Consider the following 22,074-nt stretch of genomic DNA (forward strand, 5'->3'; position numbering starts at 1 on the left):
ACCTGAAGAACTGCTGCCTGTAGCAGTAGACAATACTCAGCTAAATGGACCAAGGACCTGATAATATAACCTTGAATGTTCATCCCTAGTGTAATTTTCTCATAATATCGGGAACTCTCATGAAACAAATAGTAAGCAATGAACTAATAATTCAGTTAATCATGGAAAGATAAGAAATGGAGTACTGTCTTCCTGTGGCCAAGATGTTTTAACTATGAATACTCAACATAGAAAGCATTTCAAAATATGTGTATACTCTCACACTTGCAACCTTTATTAAAGGCAAAACAGACATACTGCAGAAGTGGTTCATGGTATGATATGATCTAAAGCCAGCTACTTCCACTTGATTTGTTACTTTATTTTGTCTGTCCAGTATCTTTTGCTCACCAGTGTAACTGGATGACTCCAAGTTATGAGATGTGGAAAAGGCCTCTTTATCCAGTCTCCATACCATACATGGTGGTGGTGGGGAGTGCCCTCAAGTCATAGTTGACTTATGGCGACCCCTGGTGGGGTTTTCATGGCAAGAGACTAACAGAGGTGGTTTAGCCATTGCCTGCCTCTGCAACCCTCGTCTTTGTTGGTGATCTCCCATCCAGTTACTAACCAAGGCCAACCCTGCTTAGCTTCTGAGATCTGATGAGATTGGGTTCACTTGGGATAGCCAGGTCAGCGTCCATACACAATACCATAATGAGAGGTATTGTGATGTAGTAGCTAGAGTGTTGGACTAGGCAGGGGAAACACAGGTTTATAGCCCAATGTATTACTATGTAAGATCAGAAGTCGTGTACCGTTAGACACATGTATGTGTGAATACTGTGCACTGTCCAACTCAAAACCAAATCCATAGTAAAACAGCCAAAGTGTTAGGGAAGCTTCCATCACCTCTCACTCCATTCCTATGAGGCTACTGACATACTCAGCACCCAAAAAACCCTTCAAACCCCTTACGTCTAAACAGTAATAAAGGATCAGTGACTGTGCCATCCTCCGCAGTTACACCCTTCCAAGCTCATTGAATTCAGGGGATTTAGAGGAGTGTAACACTGCTTGGGATTGCACTGTGGATGCTGCTACAAACTTAGAGAGAACACTGGAATCTGGTTGAAATGAAAACCAGAAACCAAATCTGTTACGGAGAATACGACAAGCATCCAGGCCAGGGAACTGGCAAATCTCAAGCAGTCAAATAATACTAAATACTTAGTACCAAGGGAACCACTAAACAGCAAACACACAAATTCTAAATAAGTTGCTCGAATCCAAGAGGTGAGGAATGACAGCAGAAAAGAGGAAAGACAGCATAAGAGAAAGATTTTAGTTACCAATCCTGAAGTCTAACAAGGTCCAGTGCTTGTGGGGGGGGGGATTGGGGCCTTTGCAGATATACAGATGTGGATTGGGAGGAGGGAAGGGGGGACAGGTGTTATACTTGCCTAAGTATTCTAAGAAGAAGAAAAGAGAGTCCTGGGAATAATTACTATTATGGTAACAGAGGGGAGGGTTCAGTGATGGGGTGGTGGTGGAGGCAGGTTGTGTTGGAGCAAAAAGGGAAATGCTAAACCAACAAAAGGGCTTCTGCGGAACTGCAAACATTGCCAACAAAAGAAAAAACTGCCAGAGGATCAACCAAATGAGATATGTCAACTTCTGAATTATATACAATATGATATAATTTTTATTATTTTGATTTTTAGAAAGTGCAAAGTGCTAAAAGAGTAGTGTGTAGCAGTAATAAATATTATTAACAATAAATATATATATTTTACAAAGTACTGCTATCAAAAGAGAATAATCAGACACAATGGTCCTTATAGTCTCAGAGTTCCAAAATCCAGCTGGTGAAGACCTATTCAAGAAATATTCTGAAGGTAAGTAAGGAAAATCCACTAATTGCTCACTAATGTTAGTTTTCTTATAGATGGTTGGATATCTTTCTGTATGCTGGTGATTCTTCAAGAAAGAAGCAGAGGTGCACGGAGAAAACCTACTGCTGCTGGGCGGAGCCTAACGGGCATTGCCAGCTTCCCTTCTCCCGTTTCGTATTCCAACTTTATCAAAGGCTCACAAATAGTTGTAACATACAAGCTAGAAACAAATTCAGTACATATCACCTAGTTTGTATGAATCAGATGGTTAAAGGGAAGGTTAAAGCAAAAAGGGAGGCAATTCAAATTTTAGGATGCTTGCCTATGTTAAAAATTCCCAGCACACAGAAAACCAAGAAAGGGAATCCTACTCCCTGATGTATTCATTTTCTAGTTGCATGGAGTACTTTTTTTTCCTGTGTGGAAGAACATTCAGTGTTGGAATCTATCACCTGCAGACCAAAGTGGTGCATTCCTTTCTGCCACCTCTAACATACTACAACCTCATTTTCTGACATGTGTCACTTAGGCCTGAGATAAGAAAAACAGTGCAAAGGTAAAGGGTTCAATTCTCCCCCTCCAAGCTGCTCCCCCATCTTAATTGGGGGCTCCTAGGAGATAACCACTAATAGATTCTCTACCGTCACATTTAAGTGACACCTAAGAAATGAGGTCAGAGAGCTTCAGTGGTAGAGAAATGGAAGAGAGGCTACCCGGGTGGACGTTCATTCAGAACAGAAGTGCTATACAGTATGCAAGGAAGTAAGGGTGTGTGCTAGGGAGCCGGCGGAAAATAACAGGCATGGATTAGAGAACCCTATAGAACTTCAGAATGAGAAGAATGGGGCACACTGTTAAGCATAAAGAGATGGGAGGGTTAATCGTTCGGGAGAAGACAACTATTAAATTATAACAATAATACAGTTAAGCAAGTGTGAGCTCCAGTTTGGTGTAGGGGCTTCAGTAACGGATCAGGATGTGAGCGACCCAGATTCGATTCACCGTTCTGCCATGGAAGCTCGCTGGGTGATCTTGGGCCATTCACACACTCTCTAGCCTAGTCTACCTCACAGGATTGTTGTGGGGAAAAAATGGAGGAGAGGAGAATGATGTAAGCTGCTTTGAGTCTCCATCAGGGAGAAAGGCAGGTATAATAAATGAAGTAAATAAATAATGTGTGTTATGTGCTGCCAAATTGCCTCCAACCTATGGCGACCCTATGAATGAAAGACCTCCGAAATGTCCTATCATTAACAGACTTGCTCAGATCTTGCAAACAGGAGGATGTGGCTTCCTTTATTGAGTCAAGCCACCTCCTTTTAGGTCTTCCTCTTTTCTTACTGCCTTCCACTTTTCCTAGTATTATTGACTTTTCCAGAGAGTCTTGTCTTCTCATGATGACCAAGGTACAATAGCCTCAGTTTTGTCATTTTAGCTTCTAGGGAGAATTCAGGCTTGATTTGATCTAAAGTCCACTTATTTGTCGTCTTGGCCATCCACAGTATCCGCAAAACTCTCCTCCAGCACCACATTTCAAATGAATCAATTTTCTTCCTGTCAGCTTTCTTCACTGCCCAACTTTCACATCCATACATTGTAATGGGGAATACTATAGTCTGGATTATCCTGATCTTGGTCCCCAGGGAAAAATCTTTATTTGTAAAGATCTTTTCTAGTTCCCTCACAGCTGCTCTTCCAAGTCTCAATCTCCTTCTGATTTCTTAATTGCAGTTTCCCTTTTGGTTGATGATTGAGCCAAGCAATAGAAAACCTGGAACCATTTCAGTTTCCTCGTCAACTTTAAAATTGTAGAATTCCTCAGAAGTCATTATTTTTGTCTACTTGATGTTCAGCTGTAATCCTGCTTTGGTGCTTTCAGATAAATTAAGAAGTCCTTTCGCCAAAATAGAAAAACACGCACCCAGGTCATCCGAGTTTTGCACTAGAAAGAGATTCAGCCCAACGCTGCCCTACATCGGCTCAGGTTCTCATTGTATTCAAGAACTAAAAAAGAAACATATTAGGCATCGTTACCACCAAAAAAAAAAAAAAAGCCATAACCCATCGAGCAAAAGAGGGCAGCGCAACCCCCTAGGCAATCACTCCCTCGGTTACGAGGCTGAGTTTTCCAGCGGTTTTCAAGTTGGGCTGAGCCCCGCCTCTCTCTGCAGGCCCCTCCCCGTTGAGAATCTTGAGAACTCCGCCGCGTCTCCGTCACCGATTGGAACTTCGCTCTGGCCAATGGGAGCACCCGCGCCGCACTGCCTTGAAAAGAAGGGGGCGGGAAGCGGAAGTGAGAGCGGGCAACCATTGGCTGTCTGGCTAAGGGGCGGAGTTCTCTTGTCCCCTCGGCTGCTGCTTTGCGTGGCAGCTGCTCCCGGGCATCTCGGGCGGGAGAAAGGGAGGGGGGCCATGGCGCTGGCCGTGCTGGTTCTCCTGGCCGGGATGCTGCTGCCGCTGCTGAGCGTGTCCCCGCGCGGGACGGAGGGCGCCCCGCCGCGCAAAGTGGTGACGGCTCGGCTGGCGGCGAAGTGGCCGGCGACCCCGCTGTTGCTGGAGACAAGGTGCGTGTGGACAGGATCCCCCTCCACGCTGGAGAGCAGCGGTGGCCCCACAAACCTCAGCCCCGGGTGGACAAACTAAGGACTCTTTCTTTGCATTAAGGGAAGTTGCAAATCGCCCCCCCCCTTTCTTTCTCCCTATTCAATAACGGGACGAGAAGAATAAAGACATCCAAGAATCTGGGGGCGCTTCTCTTGCTCCCGAGGGGCAGGGAAGGGGCCTGCCTTGAAAGGGCAGCAGACGTGGGGCCCGGGAAGGAAAGCCCAGGGCAAGCCTAGGCAGTCACACCCTTCGAAGTGCATAATCTGAAGGCTGCAGCTTTGCTTGGGAGGGCGCCCTGGGCAGTCAGGGTGTGGGCAAAGAAGGACCCCCTTCTGGCTCTAAACCTCAGTGGGGCAAAGGACGTAATCGGATTGAGATCCACATGGGCGTCGAAAGTGAAATGTTGCGGTGTGCATTCATTGTCTGAGGACTTTCACACAAGCATGGTTTGGGGTAGTTTCTTTGACATCCCACTGAAGTTTAAGCAGCCATTCAGGAGTTTGTTACTTCTAAGAGGGGGAGAGATTGTCGCAGAGCAAGTGGTTGGAAGATGCAATCAGATAGATATCCCTTCACTGTGTTTGTTTCAGCTGTTTTGTTCTACATTTGTATTCTTTGAAATGGTATGTGGTTGTCTTCGATAAGAAATGTCAACCCAGCAGGAAAATGCTTGTCTAGGAGTTCTGTGACCATGTCAGCGGTGTCTGGAGCATGGTTCGAGTCCAGTTGCACCTTAGAGACCAATTCGATTTCCAGAATGTGCGCTTTCGAAAGTCAAAGCTCCCTTCTTCAGAAGCTCATACCCTGGAAATCTAGCAAGTCTCTATGGTGCAACTGGACCCCAGTCTTGCTCTTATACTGCAGACCAACATGGCTACCCACCTGAAACCATCTTCAGAGGTGTCTGGATGAACTAAACATGGGGATTTTGCCCAGCAGTCCCATATATCTTGTTCCAGCACCTTAAGATGTCAGTGCGTTATACAGTGCAATCCTAGCCAGTATTCAGCATAGGATTGTACTGATGATCAGTTAATTGTGTGTGGCTATCTAAGTCAATGATAGGCTAGAATGTCAAGATGTTTGTTATCCTGGTGACTTTGACCATTATTAGCTCTTTGATGTGTGTATATTTTCTCTCTCCTTCTGTACCCTGTGTCCTGTTAAAACAATGCTGATGCTATCAGCAAAAGTAAGAAAATGAATTGGGGTGACTAACAGGATTTTTTTTTTTGCCATAATCTCTTGTGCTCAACCAGAGATTGTTTCAGTGGCGTTCAGTTTAGTATCCTGCTGCCTCTCCTGCTACCCCTCAAAATAGTTGCATTGAATTCAAACTATGTCTCAGCAATAAATAAGTTAGTATCCAGTCCCTGTCTTCCGTGACTGTGCAGTTAAACTCTGCTGTTGGGTTGAAAACGTTAACTAGTTTTTCATGAGGATCACAGAAGCTTCCTTATTTTGAATACTTTCATATAAAAAGGAGGAAAAATTCAATTGGATGTTCATTACACTATTGATTTTTCTATTATGAAAGTTAAAAGATAAGATGAGATAGAAACACCCTGCCTCCGATTTACCCAATTAGGAAATAAAGTATATAACAAGAAGAGGTTGTTCAGAATTCATTTTTAGGCAAATTTACAGAATCGATTAGGTAAGATAAAATCTACATCTCAATATCACTCGTTACGTGAGTTTTAAAAGATGCCAAAATTTTTCCTTCAGTGATCTTTGTGGCAAATATTCAAAATACATATTTCACTCTGAGTTTTTGGAAGTGCTATATTTGTTCAAGAATGGGATGACCTAACTTGCTTCTCTTCTTGTCCTTGGTATTCACGTACTCATTTTACAGTGCAGGATTGCCTGCTGAGATCATGGCCAACTGAGTTAATTTTATAAGGGTGAATGACAATAGTAGACTAGTTAAATCCAGCTCCAATCAGTTGGAGTTGCTGTCTGAGTGACTGATAACTTTTTACCAACTATATTTGTGGCTCGCCAGACATTTTGGATTCAGTAAAGCAGGAGTCCCCAACATAGCAATCACGGGCACCGTGGTGTCCCCGACACCTTTTCTGGCTCCCACCAAGTGTTTTGGTGCCTCCCACCAAGTGACTTTGCCTGGCAGGGCAATTGATTGGACATTGGAAATCTAATTGATTGTGTGTATTTTTAAAAAATGCTGCAGTGGGAACTGCCACCACAGTGTTGGTTTTATTCTCTCACTCCACTTTCTCAGTGTATTTTTAAACACTACTTTTCTCCCCTACACTTGGGCATCCTCTGTGTGTGTGTGTCTGACTCCACCACCCACATTTTGTGGTTGCCTCTACCTCCCATGGCAGCCATTTCTGTGTTTTGGAAATCCAAAGGTGCACATCAGCTCAGAAACTTTGGGGACCTCTGGAAGTTCTTCTTGATTCACTTGTAGATTGCAGCCTAATAATCTGAGGGCCTAACCATATGTTATGTTTTCCTTGGAGACATTCCTGGTTAGGTATGGAGGTGTGTTCTGAAGTTCTTTGCTTCGTGCGCATGCATGAATCCACTTCGAATCAGACCTACAGAGAGAAGGGGCTTCGACCTTACTTAGAATCATAGGGTTGTAAGGGATCTCCAGAGTCATCTAGTCCAACCCCCTGCACAATGCAGAAAATTCACAACTACCCCCCCACCCCCCCACACATACCCCCAGTGACCCTGCTCCATGCCCAGAGGATGGCAAAACACCATCAGGATCCCCAGCCAAACCGGCCTGGGGAAAATTGCTTCCTGACTCCAAAGTGGCGATCAGCATTACCCAAAGCATGTAAGAAAGGGCCACAAGAACTAAGCACTGGTATAACCTTTCCTGCCCTCCTTCTCATGATCTGCCTAGGTTCACAGAATCAGCATTGCTACCAGACGGCCATCTAGCTTCTGCACCATTTTTCTGACCTGAAACAACTCCGTTCAGGGAATGTTTGTCCCATTCAGGGTTGCCCGTATACTGATGAGGTTACATTACATTTCCACAACTAGGCAAATAGCACCCATGTCAGGCAGAAAAATGGCATGGGGACGGGGGAGGTCTCAGCCTCTTCTCTCAGTGTACCACAGTCCCAAGATGACTTGGGGCTCATGTGTGTCTGAGAACCATGCGATTTAAGAACGCTCCTCTCCACCCAACTTGGAGAGAAAGCATAACATTTAGTGAGGCTCTGGACCGCTAAGTATTTCTTTGTGAGTAGTACTGTTATGCTAGCATTGCTTTCAACTGATTTTCATTTTTGCTTTGGGGTGCAGTTTTATAACACTTACGGTTTTATTTCCCCAAAAGTGTGTGTGTGTAATGATCTCTATCAATGGATTAATAATTACGAACCTTTTTAACAGTGAATTCATTGCAGAAGAAAGTAATGAGCAATTCTGGCAGTTTTTGGAAACTGTGAAAGAATTAACAATATATAAAAAAGGAGGTAAGTGACTTAAATGTTTGCTATGTCTACTGTCAGATCTTTGCATAATCTATACCTCGTAATACTAGTGGATGCATTCAGATGTCACAACAAACATCTGTTCTTGATGGGCATAAATATAGTTTTTTGAGCTCATGCACTGCTCTCCTCCCTCCCTTAGATGTCGGGCATAACCAAAGGCTTCTTGAAAGCCTGCTTCCTGTAGCATGCTCTTTTGCTTTAGGCAACTGTAGGACCAGTTGTGTTATTCATGGGCACAGTTAAAATGTGTGTGTGTGTGTGTGTGTGTGCTATGTGCTGTCAAGTCACCTCCGCCCTATGGTGATTCTATGAATGAGAAACCTCCAAAAAGTCCTATCATTAACAGACTTGCTCAGATCTTGCAAACTGGAGGGCGTGGCTTCTTCTGTTGAGTCACGCCATCTCATTTTGGGTCTTCCTCTTTTCCTACTGTCTTCCACTTTTCCTAGCATTATTGACTTTTCCAGACCAAAGTACGATACCCTTAGTCTTGTCATTTTAGCTTTTAGGGAGTATTCAGGCTTGATTTGATCTAGAACCCACTTATTTGTCTTTTTGGCCGTCCATGGTATCTGCAGAACTCTCCTTCAGCACCACATTTCAAATGAATCTGTTTTCTTCCTGTTAAAATACATTTATATATTTAGACAAATACTTTGTGCTGTTCCTGAACTTTTATTTCACATCTCCTCCTTAGTCATCAGAGGTGATTTTTATTTTAGAAAATGATTTCCAACATACTTTTGACATTAACATCTTAAATGGGGAGGAAGGTGTGGGATGTCGGAGTGCTCAGGATGAGATTATTTTTGATCCGACCACCCCTGACTACTCTGCAATTTCATGGAGACATCTTGAGGTTCCCTTCTACACTAAAACCGCCTGTTCTGTGTGTGTGTTGTGTGTGCCGTAAAGTCGCTTCCTAATTATGGTGACCCTATGAATTAATGACCTCCAAAATGTCCTACCATTGACAGCCTTGCTCAGTGTTTTATGGCACAGAAGAATATTAGGCGTTTGAAGTGATATAAAAGTTCTACCTCTGGGGTTGATATGTAATGGCTGTTTTCATATGGAAGCTGTGACTCGATGTCATAGTTACTGCTCTGATGACCGTGCCTTCTCATGCCAAACTACATCACCTGTGGAAGAACTAATTATAAGAATAGACAGGGCTTTTTTTCTGGGAAAAGAGGTGGTGGAACTCAGTGGGTTGCCCTCGGGGAAAATGGTCACATGGCTGGTGGCCCCACCCCCTGATCTCCAGACAGAGGGGAGTTTAGATTGCCCTCCACGCCTCAGCGGCGTGGAGGGCAATCTAAACTCCCCTCTGTCTGGAGATCAGGGGGCGGGGCCACCAGCCATATGACCATTTTCAAGAGGTTCCGGAACTCCGTTCCACTGCGTTCCAGCTGAAAAAAAGCCCTGAGAATAGACTTGGAACAAAAAGAAGGAGGGGCAATTCATTAAGCCATCCCCTCCACACCCAGCATTTGATTTTTGACATGCTGAACGAATGCCTCCAGTCTCCCTGCAGATACACAGTTGAAAGCAATGACTCGGTTTGCTTGGGTGGACCAGTTGCTCATCCCCCCCCCCAACATGTGAATTCGACTGCGTGTGGATGCAGTCCGAGGCGACCCAGTGGCTGTTACTGTAACTGGGGCAGCCGCCTTCTGTGGTGTGGAGAAAATAAGCAGGGTGTGAGATGGCCCCAGGTCTGTCAGCTAAGCAGATTTGCTTTTCATTTTGTAGAAGAACAGGCAAGAATGTGTTTCAAGCCATAAAAGATAGTGGGACGGCCCCCTCCCGTAGCTTCCCACCTGGAATGCGCCATGCGTAGCAGGGTCAATGCAGCCATTATCAAGCACCTTTTTATTGTGTTATGTGGGCACGGTGTTCTCATTTTAGTCTTTAGTCCGTAAGGATTTGCCCAGGTGTTCAATCAAGATTGCACTTGTAATTGCTATGTGTGAAGTAAAATTATACACCTAAACACTATGGGGAAAGGGCTTGTTTTCTACCCTTTGTTTATCCATTCTTCCAGTACCTCTTTCTGCCCCCTCCCCGTGCCTTACTCAACAATAGCCAGCCTGCCTCCATTTTTTCCTCTTTTTGCTTCAGCAGAGCAGTTTGTGTACACAGTGTTTCAGACTTCTTGTCTTATGCCAGCCATCTTGCCTTGATCTGGATGGCCCAGATCTCAGAACCTGAGCAGGGTTAGCCCTGGTTCGTACTTGGATGGGAGACCACCAAGGAAGTCCAGGGTCACTGCACAGAGCAGGCAATGGCAAACCACCTCTGTTCATATCTTGCCTTGAAAAACCTACCTGGTTGCCATGAATTGGCTGTGACTTGACAGCACTTCACACACACACATCTTTTATTTCAAAAAGCAATATTACAGTATACTATGGCTAGCGGTCTTGTACTTGTTTGGTTCTACCTGCCCCTCTTACAAGAAGAGGTGAGGTAGGGAGAGGTGTGGAGGATTGTCACATTTCTGTGCACCTAGAATGTCTTTCTGAGTTCTTTTTCTTGTTATTGTCCTGCAATCAATTTTGACATCAAGAGCTGTTGAAAGCCTTTCTTACCTCTGAGAAATAATAACAATAACAACATTCAGTATTCCACCCTTTGGGACGACTTAATGCCACACTCAGAGAAGTTTACAAAGTGTGTTATTATCCTCATGACAGTCACTCTGTGAAGTGGGTGGGGTTGAGAGAGCTCTGAGAGAGCTGTGACTGACCCAAGGTCACCCAGCTGGCTTCAAGAGGAGAAGTAGGGAATCAAACCTGGCTCTCCAGATTAGAGTCCTGCCGCTCTTAACCACTACACCAAACTGGGTCTCCAGTGCTAGAGAGGTAACTGATTCAGTCACACCCATCCCTGAGTTTACTTCAGGTTCTGTTCTTATGGACCAAACTGTATGGTACATTTTTTGGCAAATTGGGTGCAGCTTCCCCATACTCAATTTGCTTTCCCCATAGCCACATCAGTATTCTGTGCACATGCAGCTGCAAAATAGGGCTTGGGGAGATGGCATGAATCCGGCCAAATCAGGATCCCGCTAGTTTTTAAAATGACATTGCCCGCAGCTGCTGTGCGGCTGCAGGGAAAGAAAGGTGAATACAGGGGACTCAGACCTGATTCACCAAAATACATATTGTATTTTTTGGCCCTCTGTTCCCCATCTAAAGTCCAATACGTAGTGGTTGGTGTTTAATTGCTCTCTTCATAACATTTGGCTCTCAGGGAAGCTGCCTTATATTTTAGTAATGTTTGTAGATTAGTACAATCCCACACTGATGAGCTGTGTTTTGTGTTGTATTGAAAATGTGTTTTTCAATTGGGTAACTAACTATCTGGAACTGTTACATCTTTCTGTGCCCCTATGTTTTTTATTATCCAAGATGCAGTTGTTGTGTTACCTTAATTTGTTCACTGTTTGGCCAAATGTTAACATCTGCGTGTTTTTTTTTTAATGCAGTCTCAGAACATTCTTATTACGACTTAATCTTGAAGAAAGCTGGGCAGTTCCTATCAAATGTACAGATTAACTTGCTGAAATTTTCTCTTGCTTTACGAGCGCACTCTCCAACCATTCAGATGTTTCAACAGGTGTGTAAAACTGGGTGGTGTATAATATGAGTTTAGGTATACCTGTAGTACTGGTCTGTCATTCACAAACTACTTGGCAGCTGTTTCATGTGTAACTGTTCCAAGTACTAGCTACTGTAGATAGTTCTTATAATGTCTGTCTTCAAATTGCAAGCCATCTTATGTGAAAGCATTCATTGTGAATGGGAGTTCTAAGGTATTTTGCTGTATTACGGAAGAAGTCAATGACCGACTTGGTCACACTCTGTAGCTACAGCTTGCTCTAAGGAGATAACCAACTTTAAAGTAGATAGGAGATAAAGTAGATAAAGGAGATATCTACTTTAAAGTAGATAAAGGAGATAACAATTTAAAGTAGCCCCATATTATACCTGTTCGGTGAACACTAGCTTTTAATCTGAAACAGCAATACTGACTTTAGTAAGGCTAGATACAAAAAGATCTGTTTGGTATGCCTCAAAATTTTGCCCAGAATAACAAAAGAAGCTTCAGATGATTCCTACAATATAGACAGAAGCTAAGGAGTGCTCCAGAATATTTGACTTTCTCAAAAAATCAGGGTCTCGCATGAGGGTGTGCACCAATTTTCCCCCCAGCATTATTCAGATCTGGGTATCTGGCATATCATAAATATTTGGGATTCTAAATATTCAGGTCAAAATATACTGGTAGAGTATCTGGATTCAATTTTATTCAGTAATTCCGGATATATTTAGCCATTATTTATTTATTTTATTTATTTCAAATTTCTATTCTGCCCTCCCCACGAGCGGGCTCAGGGTGGATAACAACATATTAAAATACAATAAAAATTCATCTACATTAAAACAGTGTATTAATACATGTTTAATTCCCCACTCCTTGATTCCCTGTGGGAGAACATATCCAGGGGCTCGGAAGCATTTTTCAAGAAAACTTCACTAAAATTGCAGGGAGCCTAGTCCCGACTGTCTAATAAGGACCCGCCCAAGTTTCAAAAAGATTGTTCAATTCTAGGGGCCCTGAATAAGCTGCCCCCCACCACAGTCTCTGTTGTTCCTTGGGGGTGGGATTCCAAACTGGCTTTCAGGCAAAAACACACCAGTGGAAAGCAGCCACCCATCAAAGGCTGCCCAGAGTCTCGATGCAATGTGGACCAAGAAACCTAACAGAATCAGTGTTAAACCAGAGAATCCCAGAAGAACCAAAATGAAACAAGGGGTTCTGTTGCAAGCCCAACAGAACCAGTATCACTCAAAGAAGCCAAGCAGAACCCATATCACAGAACCAACGCAACTGCGCAGCAGAACCACCAACACCGCACAAGCACTCAGTCTTGGCAAGGGCAACAAATACAGTTGCTGTAACTTTCAGTATAATATGGATCCCTCTCCCAAGGAAGGCCTCAGAAAGTGAGAGAGAGAGAGAGAGAGGAGTAACTCTGGATAACCAAGTTCTGCTCTCTCTGCAGTCTGTCTGCAGCCTGCACAGTCACTCACTGGCTCAGAAGAGCCTCAGAGCTGCAGAACTTCCCCGTTATCACGGGGCCTCCTGTTCCCTCCCACGCTGACTAGTACCTACTCTGAAAGTTTGCTAATTGTTGTGACTCTAACCTGGTGATGGACAAATCTATTTTTTTAAAGGCTTATATAGCCCCATGGCACAGAGTGGTAAGCTGCAGTACTGCAGTCCAAGCTCTGCTCATGACCTGAGTTTGATCCCGGCGGAAGTCGGGTTCAGGTAGCGGGTTCAAGGTTGACTCAGCCTTCCATCCTTCCGAGGTTGGTGAAATGAGTACCCAGTTTCCTGGGGGTGAAATGTAGATGACTGGGGAAGGCAATGGCAAACCACCCTATAAAAAGTCTGCCAAGAAAACGTCGTGGTGTGACGTCCCCCCCCACGGGTCAGTAATAACTCGGTGCTTACCCAGGGGCCTACCTTTACCTTTTTATATAGGTTATTAACTTTACCTTTTTATATAGGTTATTAACTAGCTACACACTAGCAAGAAGCTTAATTTCTTACTGGGAATCAAGCAACTCCTTGGAACACAGACTACAAGCCAGCTTAAGTCAGTACAAACACTTCTTTTCTAAAATGCCTGGCCAGGCTTCCCTGAAGCCAGGAGACTAAGAACAAGGTGAGCAGCAGCCTAGTTAATTTTTTTTCACTATGGGAAGCCTATTTATCTGTTTGACAAGAACACAACACCTGACTTCTTCCTAATGCCTACACAAGCCTCTTTAGGGGAAAACTGGCCCCTAAGCTTAAAACTTAATATTTTTAAGGAAGGCCTATGCCTCACTTAAGTTTTAAAACCTTTTTGAAAAGTTTACCTAGACAAGTACCACTACTCAGAGCGACCCAACAATAGAGCCGAGAACCCGGATAAAACCAAATATTCTCTTTCTGCACAACCTTGCACAGGGTAGCTGATCATAGATAGAAGATGGGACAATTGGGCACTCTATAAATAGAGGCATGTAAATATGAAGCTGTTTCCTCTTGCATGGGATGATACAAAAGAAGCAAAACGTTTTGCATTTTCCTGCACTCATCTTGACACCTAATCCCCCTGTAGAGGTTCTATGTCTTTCCTATAGTTTATGGATGGTTATTATTACTAGACAGGGCTGGGAAGCAAATAAAATAATTGCAGCAGCTCGTCTGGCTTGTCAGAAGGAGTTATGCAGAAAACCTGTTCAGGTATGAAGAAGACATCTACGTTGCATTCACGCCCGTACCAGAATTGGGGTAGATCTTAATGAGCATGGATTTCATTAGGAGCATATTTGAATCTAGATGCCCCAAAGGCTAGTCAGTAGTGGAGGGCCATGCTCTGTATTACGTTGCTGCCATGCCAGTTAACAGAATGCAAGTGTTTGCCCAAATATTTGGGTCAGAGCAGTGGTCCATCTAGTCCAACAACCTGCTTTACACAGTGGCCAACCAATTGCCCTTGAGGAGCAACGAACACAGCATAAAAGCCAAGGACTGTCCCTGATGTTGCCTGCTAGCACTGGTGTTCACAAGTTTACTGCTTCTGAATGTGGAAGTTCACTTTAGTCACCTAAGAGCCAAGCTACAAGTGACGCCTGACACAGGTTAGACACTTGTCAGCGTCCCTCAAGTTTTGATGGGAAATGCAGCTTGGCTCTCCATTTAATTGCAATTTACACAGTGGCAGTCTATGGGAGGGAGAACATGCGGTCGGGAGGGGAGTGCAGGCATTGGGCTCTCGATGCGTGCCCCCCTTCCCCTCTGCTGTGTGTGTGTGGGGGGGTTCTGTAAACTTCAATTAAATGGAGAGCCAAGCTGTAAGACCAGGACACCTGCATTTCCCATCAAAACTTGAGGGAAGCTGACAAGTGTCCAACCTGTGTCAGGCGTCACTTGTAGCTTGGCTCTAAGGGCCAAGCTACAAGTGATAAATGACACTTGAACTGCAAGTGAACAGACTCATGTGTATTCCTCCCTGTTCACTTGCTGTCATGAGTCAGCCCCAGCCTCGACTGGCCACCTTACCTATTGCCTCAGAGTCCTCCTCAGAAGATGAGCAGGAAGGGCCAGCAGGATCTTCTCTAGAGCCACAAGCCCCTGCAGAAGCTATGGGAGAGGAGGAGCAGTCAGAAACCACTGCTGCTGCTCCAGAGGGAATTCAGCAAGAACAGCCTGGAGCTTCTGCAGAGACTGTCAGGGATGAGGAACAGCCAGAAACCTCCACAGAGGCTGTAAGAGACAAAGACTCCCCCAGGGCAAAAGCGAAACCCGAGCACCTGGGGCCAGCTGAAAGGAGGAAACATAGAGATAAGTCAGCTCTGTTGGAGAGGCGAAGGAGTGCCCGTTTACAGGCACAGCACCGAGCGGAGCTGTTAGAGAGAGAGGCAACAGCTGTTCCTCATTAGGACAGCATAAAAGGAAGACGCCGAGGAAACCAAGCGTGGAAGCAACTCAGCTCACCACTTCCTGCTACCAGAGCTCTACGCCTGGACGCTCTTGCCTTGCGCCCTGCTCTGCTGCTTGATTAAACTTTGACCCCGGCCTGCCTTCTGACTACCCTTCTGCCTGCTCCTCTCTCTGACTGGCATATTGGTCCTGACACTTGGCCTGACTTCTGGACCCTGGTTTGCTGCCTTCGGGACTACTGACCTCCTGCCTGTTGTGTTCAGCTCTGCAGTACCAGTGAGCCTCCTGCCTGCTGTGCCCAGCCCTGTGCGCTCCACTTGCGCTCCACTTGCCCTCCACTCGATCACATAGTGAGAGCCAAGCTACAAGTGATGAATTACACTTGCCTGGCAAGTGAACAAACTCACATGTATTCCTCCCTGTTCACTTGCCATTCACTTGCACTCTACTTGGAGCGCAAGTGAATGGCAAGTGAACAGGGAGGAATACACGTGAGTCTGTTCACTTGCTTGGCAAGTGTAATTCGTCACTTGTAGCTTGGCTCTGTCTGTTCACGTGCCGTTCAAGTGTCATTCGTCACTTGTAGCTTGGCTCATAGTTAGTAGCTAGCAAACTCTACCCAGGTTCTGTCTTGACAGAAATCTCTAAGCCTGAATGGTCACCATAACTGGGGATTGGGGCTGGGGGGGCACACATGGTTGAGAAGCTAAGGGCCAAGCTACAAGTGACGAATGACACTTGAACGGCAAGTGTATTTCTCCCTGTTCACTTGCCCTCCACTCAATCCACTTGCCGTTCAAGTGTCATTCGTCACTTGTAGCTTGGCCCACAGTCAAAAAATGGGAGCTCAAAAATCCAAACAACTGGTGATGGTTGGAATCCTGAGAAATCTGGTGTGTCATGGCTCCAGATCGATAAAGCACGTTGTCATTTTTAGGAGTTTATTCTCTTCATTATTTTCTCCTCGCATACTTGGCACTTTGATGCACAATGTGATAGCAGCTGATGAGTTATTTTAATCAGAGGAAGGTGTGTTCCTCTTAGGACGCAGTGCAATTAAGCCAGCCGGGTTGAGTGTAATTGTTGAAATATTAGATTGCAGTTGATGAGCCTCCTCCGAAAGGCTGCAGTGCATTTGTGGTTATCCATGGGAAGAGCACCTGTAAGGCTAATGAAATTAAGAAGCTCCTAACGAAGGCGGCTGCAAGGTAAATGTAATGAGCTTTGTTGATTGATTTTTTTTTTTTGGTTAGGAAAAGATGTGATACTGCAGCCTAGATGCTTTAATCACACCTTGAAAGCACACGCTTACCTTTGTTTGGGTCAAGAAAACCTTTGTGTTAAACTTAGTGACTGTGTTAGTCACAGGTGGCGTTTTGTGATTTTAGTACTGTTGTAAGATTTTAGGGCCCTGACCTGAAGTGCCCAAGCGAGCCTGATCTCATTAGACCTTGGAAGCTAAGCAGGGTCAGCAGTTGGATAGGAGACCTCCAACCAAGACCAGGGTTGCAGAGGCAGGCAGTGGCAAACCACCTCTGTCTGTCTCTTGCCATGAAAACCCGCTGGGGTTGCCATAAGTCAGCTATGACTTGATGACACTCTCCACCACCAAGTCAACTCTTTCTGGATTAAGGAGCTTTCCCAGCCCTTTTATGGTCCTCAACAACAACTGCTGGTAAACATTCCAGTGCTGCCTTTCTCTGTAAGGATCGGGGAAGACCTCAACCCTTCTGATATAGGTTTGCATTTAAGCCCACAAAATATTAATATACTTAGCTGCGCTAATGGGTGAGGAGTGAGATCCAACTTTTGTATAGCTTCTGTTTCTCCTAGAGGCAATTTTTGCCTGTCACATGGAGACTTATTTACAGAACTGTTTCTGTCCCATGTGATGCTACTGCCATCTCCATCTAAGTAAATGAGCTCCTTTGACACCAAAAAGCTAGGGCTCTCAAGACTCAACCATGTATGTCAATTTCTTCTGGAAAATACTTTAAGCAGAGTCTTTTCTTGTCGCAGTTGTAGAGATTGTTTAATTGAGGAAGAAAATGGTAGCGCTAGCTTTTTTCCAGTGGGGAGACAGCAGGGGAGGTTGGGGTTAAGCATCTCTCCCTGTCTCACATAATTTCCCTCCTCATAAGGCAATCCCTGCAGCTGCATTTGCATTTGCAAAAGAAAAGTATGTTATCTATATAAAGACAAGTGTCCTGACTGACTCATCACCCCTGGACGTAGAAACATGAAATTTGGGGAGAACATTCCTTTCATGATGTAAACACCCACTAAGAAGGGATTTTAAGAAACTTGCCCCCTAAGGGGGTAAAAAGAAGTAGAATGTGTTTTCCCAGCGTGGCTAGCAGGCTGTTGCCTGCTTGTACCCCGCCCACTGCCAGTTCAGCCACTCTACCCTGATTGGGCCAACCTTCCAAGGTCATTTGCATATGCGGGCTGATTGGGGCTCACAACATTCCATACCTCATCCCCACCCCCACCCCAAGACAGTTGGTACTATACTATTATACTACAAAACCAACTAACCCCCCCCCCCCAAAACCACAGACCAAAAAAATGTTACGTACACAGAAGTATTATAACTGGATTTAAAGTAGTTAAATACCATAACAGAGCATGGGTATCAAGCTAGTTTGAAATATATACAGACAAAGCAATCGGGTGTAGTTGAGCCTTTAGCCTCTGCACGGGAGTGTAAAACTCAGTTGTGGAGCGGTGTGGGGTTGCCTTCTCTCAGTGATTTATTCTTCGAATAACATTAGTTTTGGGGATGGGGGTATTAAAAATCAGGGGAAAACTTAAATGTTGTTTGAGCCGGTCATTAAACCAATGCTGGTCAAACAAAATAGTGAGGGAGATGAATTTTCCTTGCTTTGTTGATTTCCCCCCCTCTTCTCCAAGGTAACTTCAAAGCAGCCAAGCAAGATGAAATGTTCTCTGATCTCTTATCGTCTTCAGAATCCCCTTATGGGACTCTCTTTAATCTGCACTGCTTTCTGGTTCTCTGCATGCTTCGGCTTTGATGTAGGCATTTACCTCGACAGAACCTTGCCTTTTCTGGGCTCTACGTACATTCTAAACATCAACCATGAGAATCAAGCTACATGTGATATGGTTGATCAGGTCCCCCAATGTGTTACTGAACCATTAAAAAGCAGCTGCAGGGGGCCCAATACAGATAGGGCAATGACTCTGGGAAAGGCGAGTGCAACAGGTAGAGCTAAGAAAGTTGCCCCGGTGACAAAGCAGCCAGTGAGAGCAGTTCTCTGAATCTGCCAACAGGGTTGCACTAGGGGAGCTCAGAGATGACCAGGAGAAGTTCGGTAGAGAGGATTTTAAGATCGAGAGAAGGTTCATTTTTAAGGGCTAGTTTAACAGAAGTATTAATATTTCAAGTTTTGTGTTTTTGAGAAATACATTTTGGTTTTGTTCGCTTTTTAAAAAGAACCCATCTTGTACCTTGGAATTGTTCCAGGCTTGGGTGGGTGTCCCCTCAGGCCCAGACCCTGTCCCCCTTGAACCTAGTTTATATTCTTAATTTCTTCTGGGAACCTCAGTACACTGGGGGTAGGCAGGAAATTGCAACAGGAGAAAAAATCCTTGCCAGGATATCAGCCACAGTGAGTTTTGATTCTCTCAAAACTCACTCACTCACTCTGAGCTGCTTTTAGGCCCAGTAGAGAATAAAGACAGATAATTCTTATTGCGGCTGTCCAGCGGTGGGGGGAGTTATGCCTTAGCCCTTCCTTCCTAGATGAGTGGTAGAATTAAAATACACTAGTCAGAAAGAGAGGCCTTATAGAAGGGCTGGCTGCTGGGTTTTCCTATCAGGCAGCACTGTTTCTATGTCAGCAGGATAGCTACATGCAATTTTTAAAAACACTGCTTTAAAACTCTATCGCTGCCTCTCCCACTCCAATATTAAATTTAATCACAGGAAATAGGAACCTCGAGGTATGCATTCATTAACCTCCGTCCCTTTGTGTCTCCCCCCCCCCACTTTTTTTTTTGATGTGATGATCACACAGGAGGCAGGCATTTTATTATTGGAGGGTATGAGGGTGAAGATGTACATAACATCCTTAAAGAACATGGAGCAAACCAGAAGTCAAAAGAGAAATTCACACTTGTCTTGATGTTGGCCTGACATTTTGACAGGCACTTACTTCACATAAATAAAATAGAATATCCAGGGAGTCATTCTGAGCAAGTGCGCCTAACCATTTTTCTATCCTTTTTATTTTCTAAAATCACAAGTGTCCTTATGGTGCCAAGGAATTAACTCTAGAACGCGTGTCCGAAGTTACTTAAAATTGGTAATGATGTAGTCTAAAATAAACTAGATATTTTCCTCTTTATTGTGGCTGCAGAAAAGCGATTCCTGGTACGAAAACTTTTGTATAGGCGAACTCTCGAATATCTTAAAGAGGAGTGAGGAAGGGTGTTTAATCAAGCTGAATTACTTTCTAACAGTTAAACCTTGTCTTTGCTGGATTCCCCCTATCTGAAAGCTTACATTTCTGACCGTTGCCCCAAATAAATTATTCTAAAAATGTTTTTAAATTGGCTGGCTGTTGCTCTTCGCAACAAACAGCAGGGATTACATGTGCTTTTTCAGCTCTTTGGATCCCTGCAGTTCGCAAAGTGCTTGATCCTGTCCGATATCTGCTACTTTAAGTTGTTCACGAGGATCAGAAAGATGCTTGGCCCGCCTGCAGTGGCTAGATTTCTCTGATTGAGCCCCTGGGGTTCTCAGCGAGAATGGCTCTTAAGTTTCCCTAGAAAGCTTCTTTTCTCTTCTTTAGCAGCCCCAGTGCTTTGATGGAAGCAAGTGTGTGCCACTTACGAAATGAGTTCTGTGCTTCATTGCTTCGGTTTTTTCTCTACTGCCTATGGACATCCTGCAAGCAGAACCCAAAACAGAAGTTCTGAGCTTAAACCAAACATGCTGATTAAAATAACATGAGATTAGAAAGTCATTAAATATTTTCATCGGACAAATAGTCGTTACTTCCAAGATGAATAGCTTATTAGGCCTCTTAATTGGGAATTAAGTTCCACTGAAATCAGTCGGGCGTGCTTCTGAATAAACATGAACAGCATTGGGCTGCATTCTCTTTGCTGTTTTCTGCTCTCGCATCCTTTTCTAAGGCGAGCCGCATTGAAGGAGAGTTCATCTCTTGGATTTCTCAAGAGGCGCTCATGATCTGGTGCTCCGATCTGGACGTCTCTCTGCTACAGGAAAGACTCTATGGTCAAATCCACATTACTCATTCTAAGTCGCATGTTCCCCGCATTCCCCACGCAATTCCGAGTGCCGGTCACATTACCTCATTAAACAGATGCATTTCATTCGCATTTCTCCCGAATATGTGGTCACAGGTTTTCAACGGGAGTTTCACGGTGGCCATGAACGGGCCAATGCGCAATTTACGTGTTTTTTTTAAAAAACCACCCCCTTCCTGTCTCTCTGGCCATTCCGAGAGTTCCTATTGGCTGATTCAGCTTGCAAGTGCTCCGTAGTCTGCAAAAGACTGTTTTTGACTTCATAGCATTGGATTTATTGTTTATGCTGTTTCTGAATCAAATCTGGTAGTTTGAAAAATCATTTTGGGGTTAATCCATCCTCAGAACGGACTCACGAAGCTTCCTTTTTAACTGTTTTTTATTTTTTTTCATTTTATATTACTGTAATATCGAAATTACGAAATATCGAAATAATGACACTCCAAGGAAGTGAAACTTCAGTAAAATTCAGGCACTGAACTGTCCTGCATAGGAAATGCCCACGAAAGCTTCCCACATGCTTCCAAATTTCCAAAAAAGAAACGGGAGAGAGCCATCAGTGCTGACAGTGGGGGAAAGAGAGGCATCATTATCTTCAATGATGTTTCTTTATAAGGCAAGATCGAAATAAGGGAAAAGTGCGCTCAAAAAAATAAAAAAAAAATGGACGGGAAAAAAGGTCCCACCCAAAAAAGCGGTTTTCGAGCGGCTGTGTGACCGGAGGGACGCGCGAGAAAGACGGATTGGAAGCAGGAATGTGAACGAAGAGGAAAAAATCGCGGATTGGAGGCAAATGGAAGATATCCGATAAACATGCGGGTAATGGGTAAATGTGGATTTGACCTATGTCATGGCTTAAGAGTGTTCAGATCTCAGGGCTTGCAGGAGATGAGTAATCCTACTGTTGTGTGAGCCTTAAAAACAAAGACTTGATCTTAAAAGTCATTTATATTGCACTCTTGAACAGTTACCCCCTTCTGAGCCCACTGACTTCAATGGATTTAGAAGGGTGTAAATCCATTTTGGATTGTGCTGGTAGTTAACCTGGAGCAGGAATTGCCAGTGGACTTGTTACTGATTGCATTGCATTCAGTCAAATAACTAAAGCATTGTTAAATAAGATGTCTGCATGTTACCAGACAGTTAAAATATAGTCGCCTTTAGTGCCTTTTGCTCGCAGCTGTTTTTTTTTAATCCATATCTTGATAAAATTGCGCTGTGGTGAATGCCAAGTTTCATCTTTAGTCTGAAACCAGCGCTTGGCTCTTTTCTGTAACAAGGTACAGCAATTGTGATGTTCTGTC

The 22,074-nt window shown here is 44.2% G+C and overlaps 1 protein-coding gene across 1 annotated transcript in view; it reads left to right on the plus strand.

Moving 5' to 3' along the window:
* Nucleotides 1–4,251: 4,251 nt before the first annotated feature.
* UGGT2 (UDP-glucose glycoprotein glucosyltransferase 2) overlaps nt 4,252–22,074 on the plus strand; it is a 99,935-nt gene continuing 82,112 nt past the window's right edge. Inside the window, exons 1-4 of the mRNA XM_054974791.1 lie at nt 4,252–4,438; nt 7,860–7,942; nt 11,457–11,587; nt 16,568–16,680. Of these exons, the coding sequence (XP_054830766.1) occupies nt 4,287–4,438; nt 7,860–7,942; nt 11,457–11,587; nt 16,568–16,680 (479 nt within the window). The 5' untranslated portion in view covers nt 4,252–4,286. The remainder of the gene's footprint in view (nt 4,439–7,859; nt 7,943–11,456; nt 11,588–16,567; nt 16,681–22,074) is intronic.

Source organism: Eublepharis macularius, chromosome 3, assembly GCF_028583425.1.
Source record: "Eublepharis macularius isolate TG4126 chromosome 3, MPM_Emac_v1.0, whole genome shotgun sequence".
Taxonomy (NCBI): Eukaryota; Metazoa; Chordata; class Lepidosauria; order Squamata; family Eublepharidae; genus Eublepharis; species Eublepharis macularius.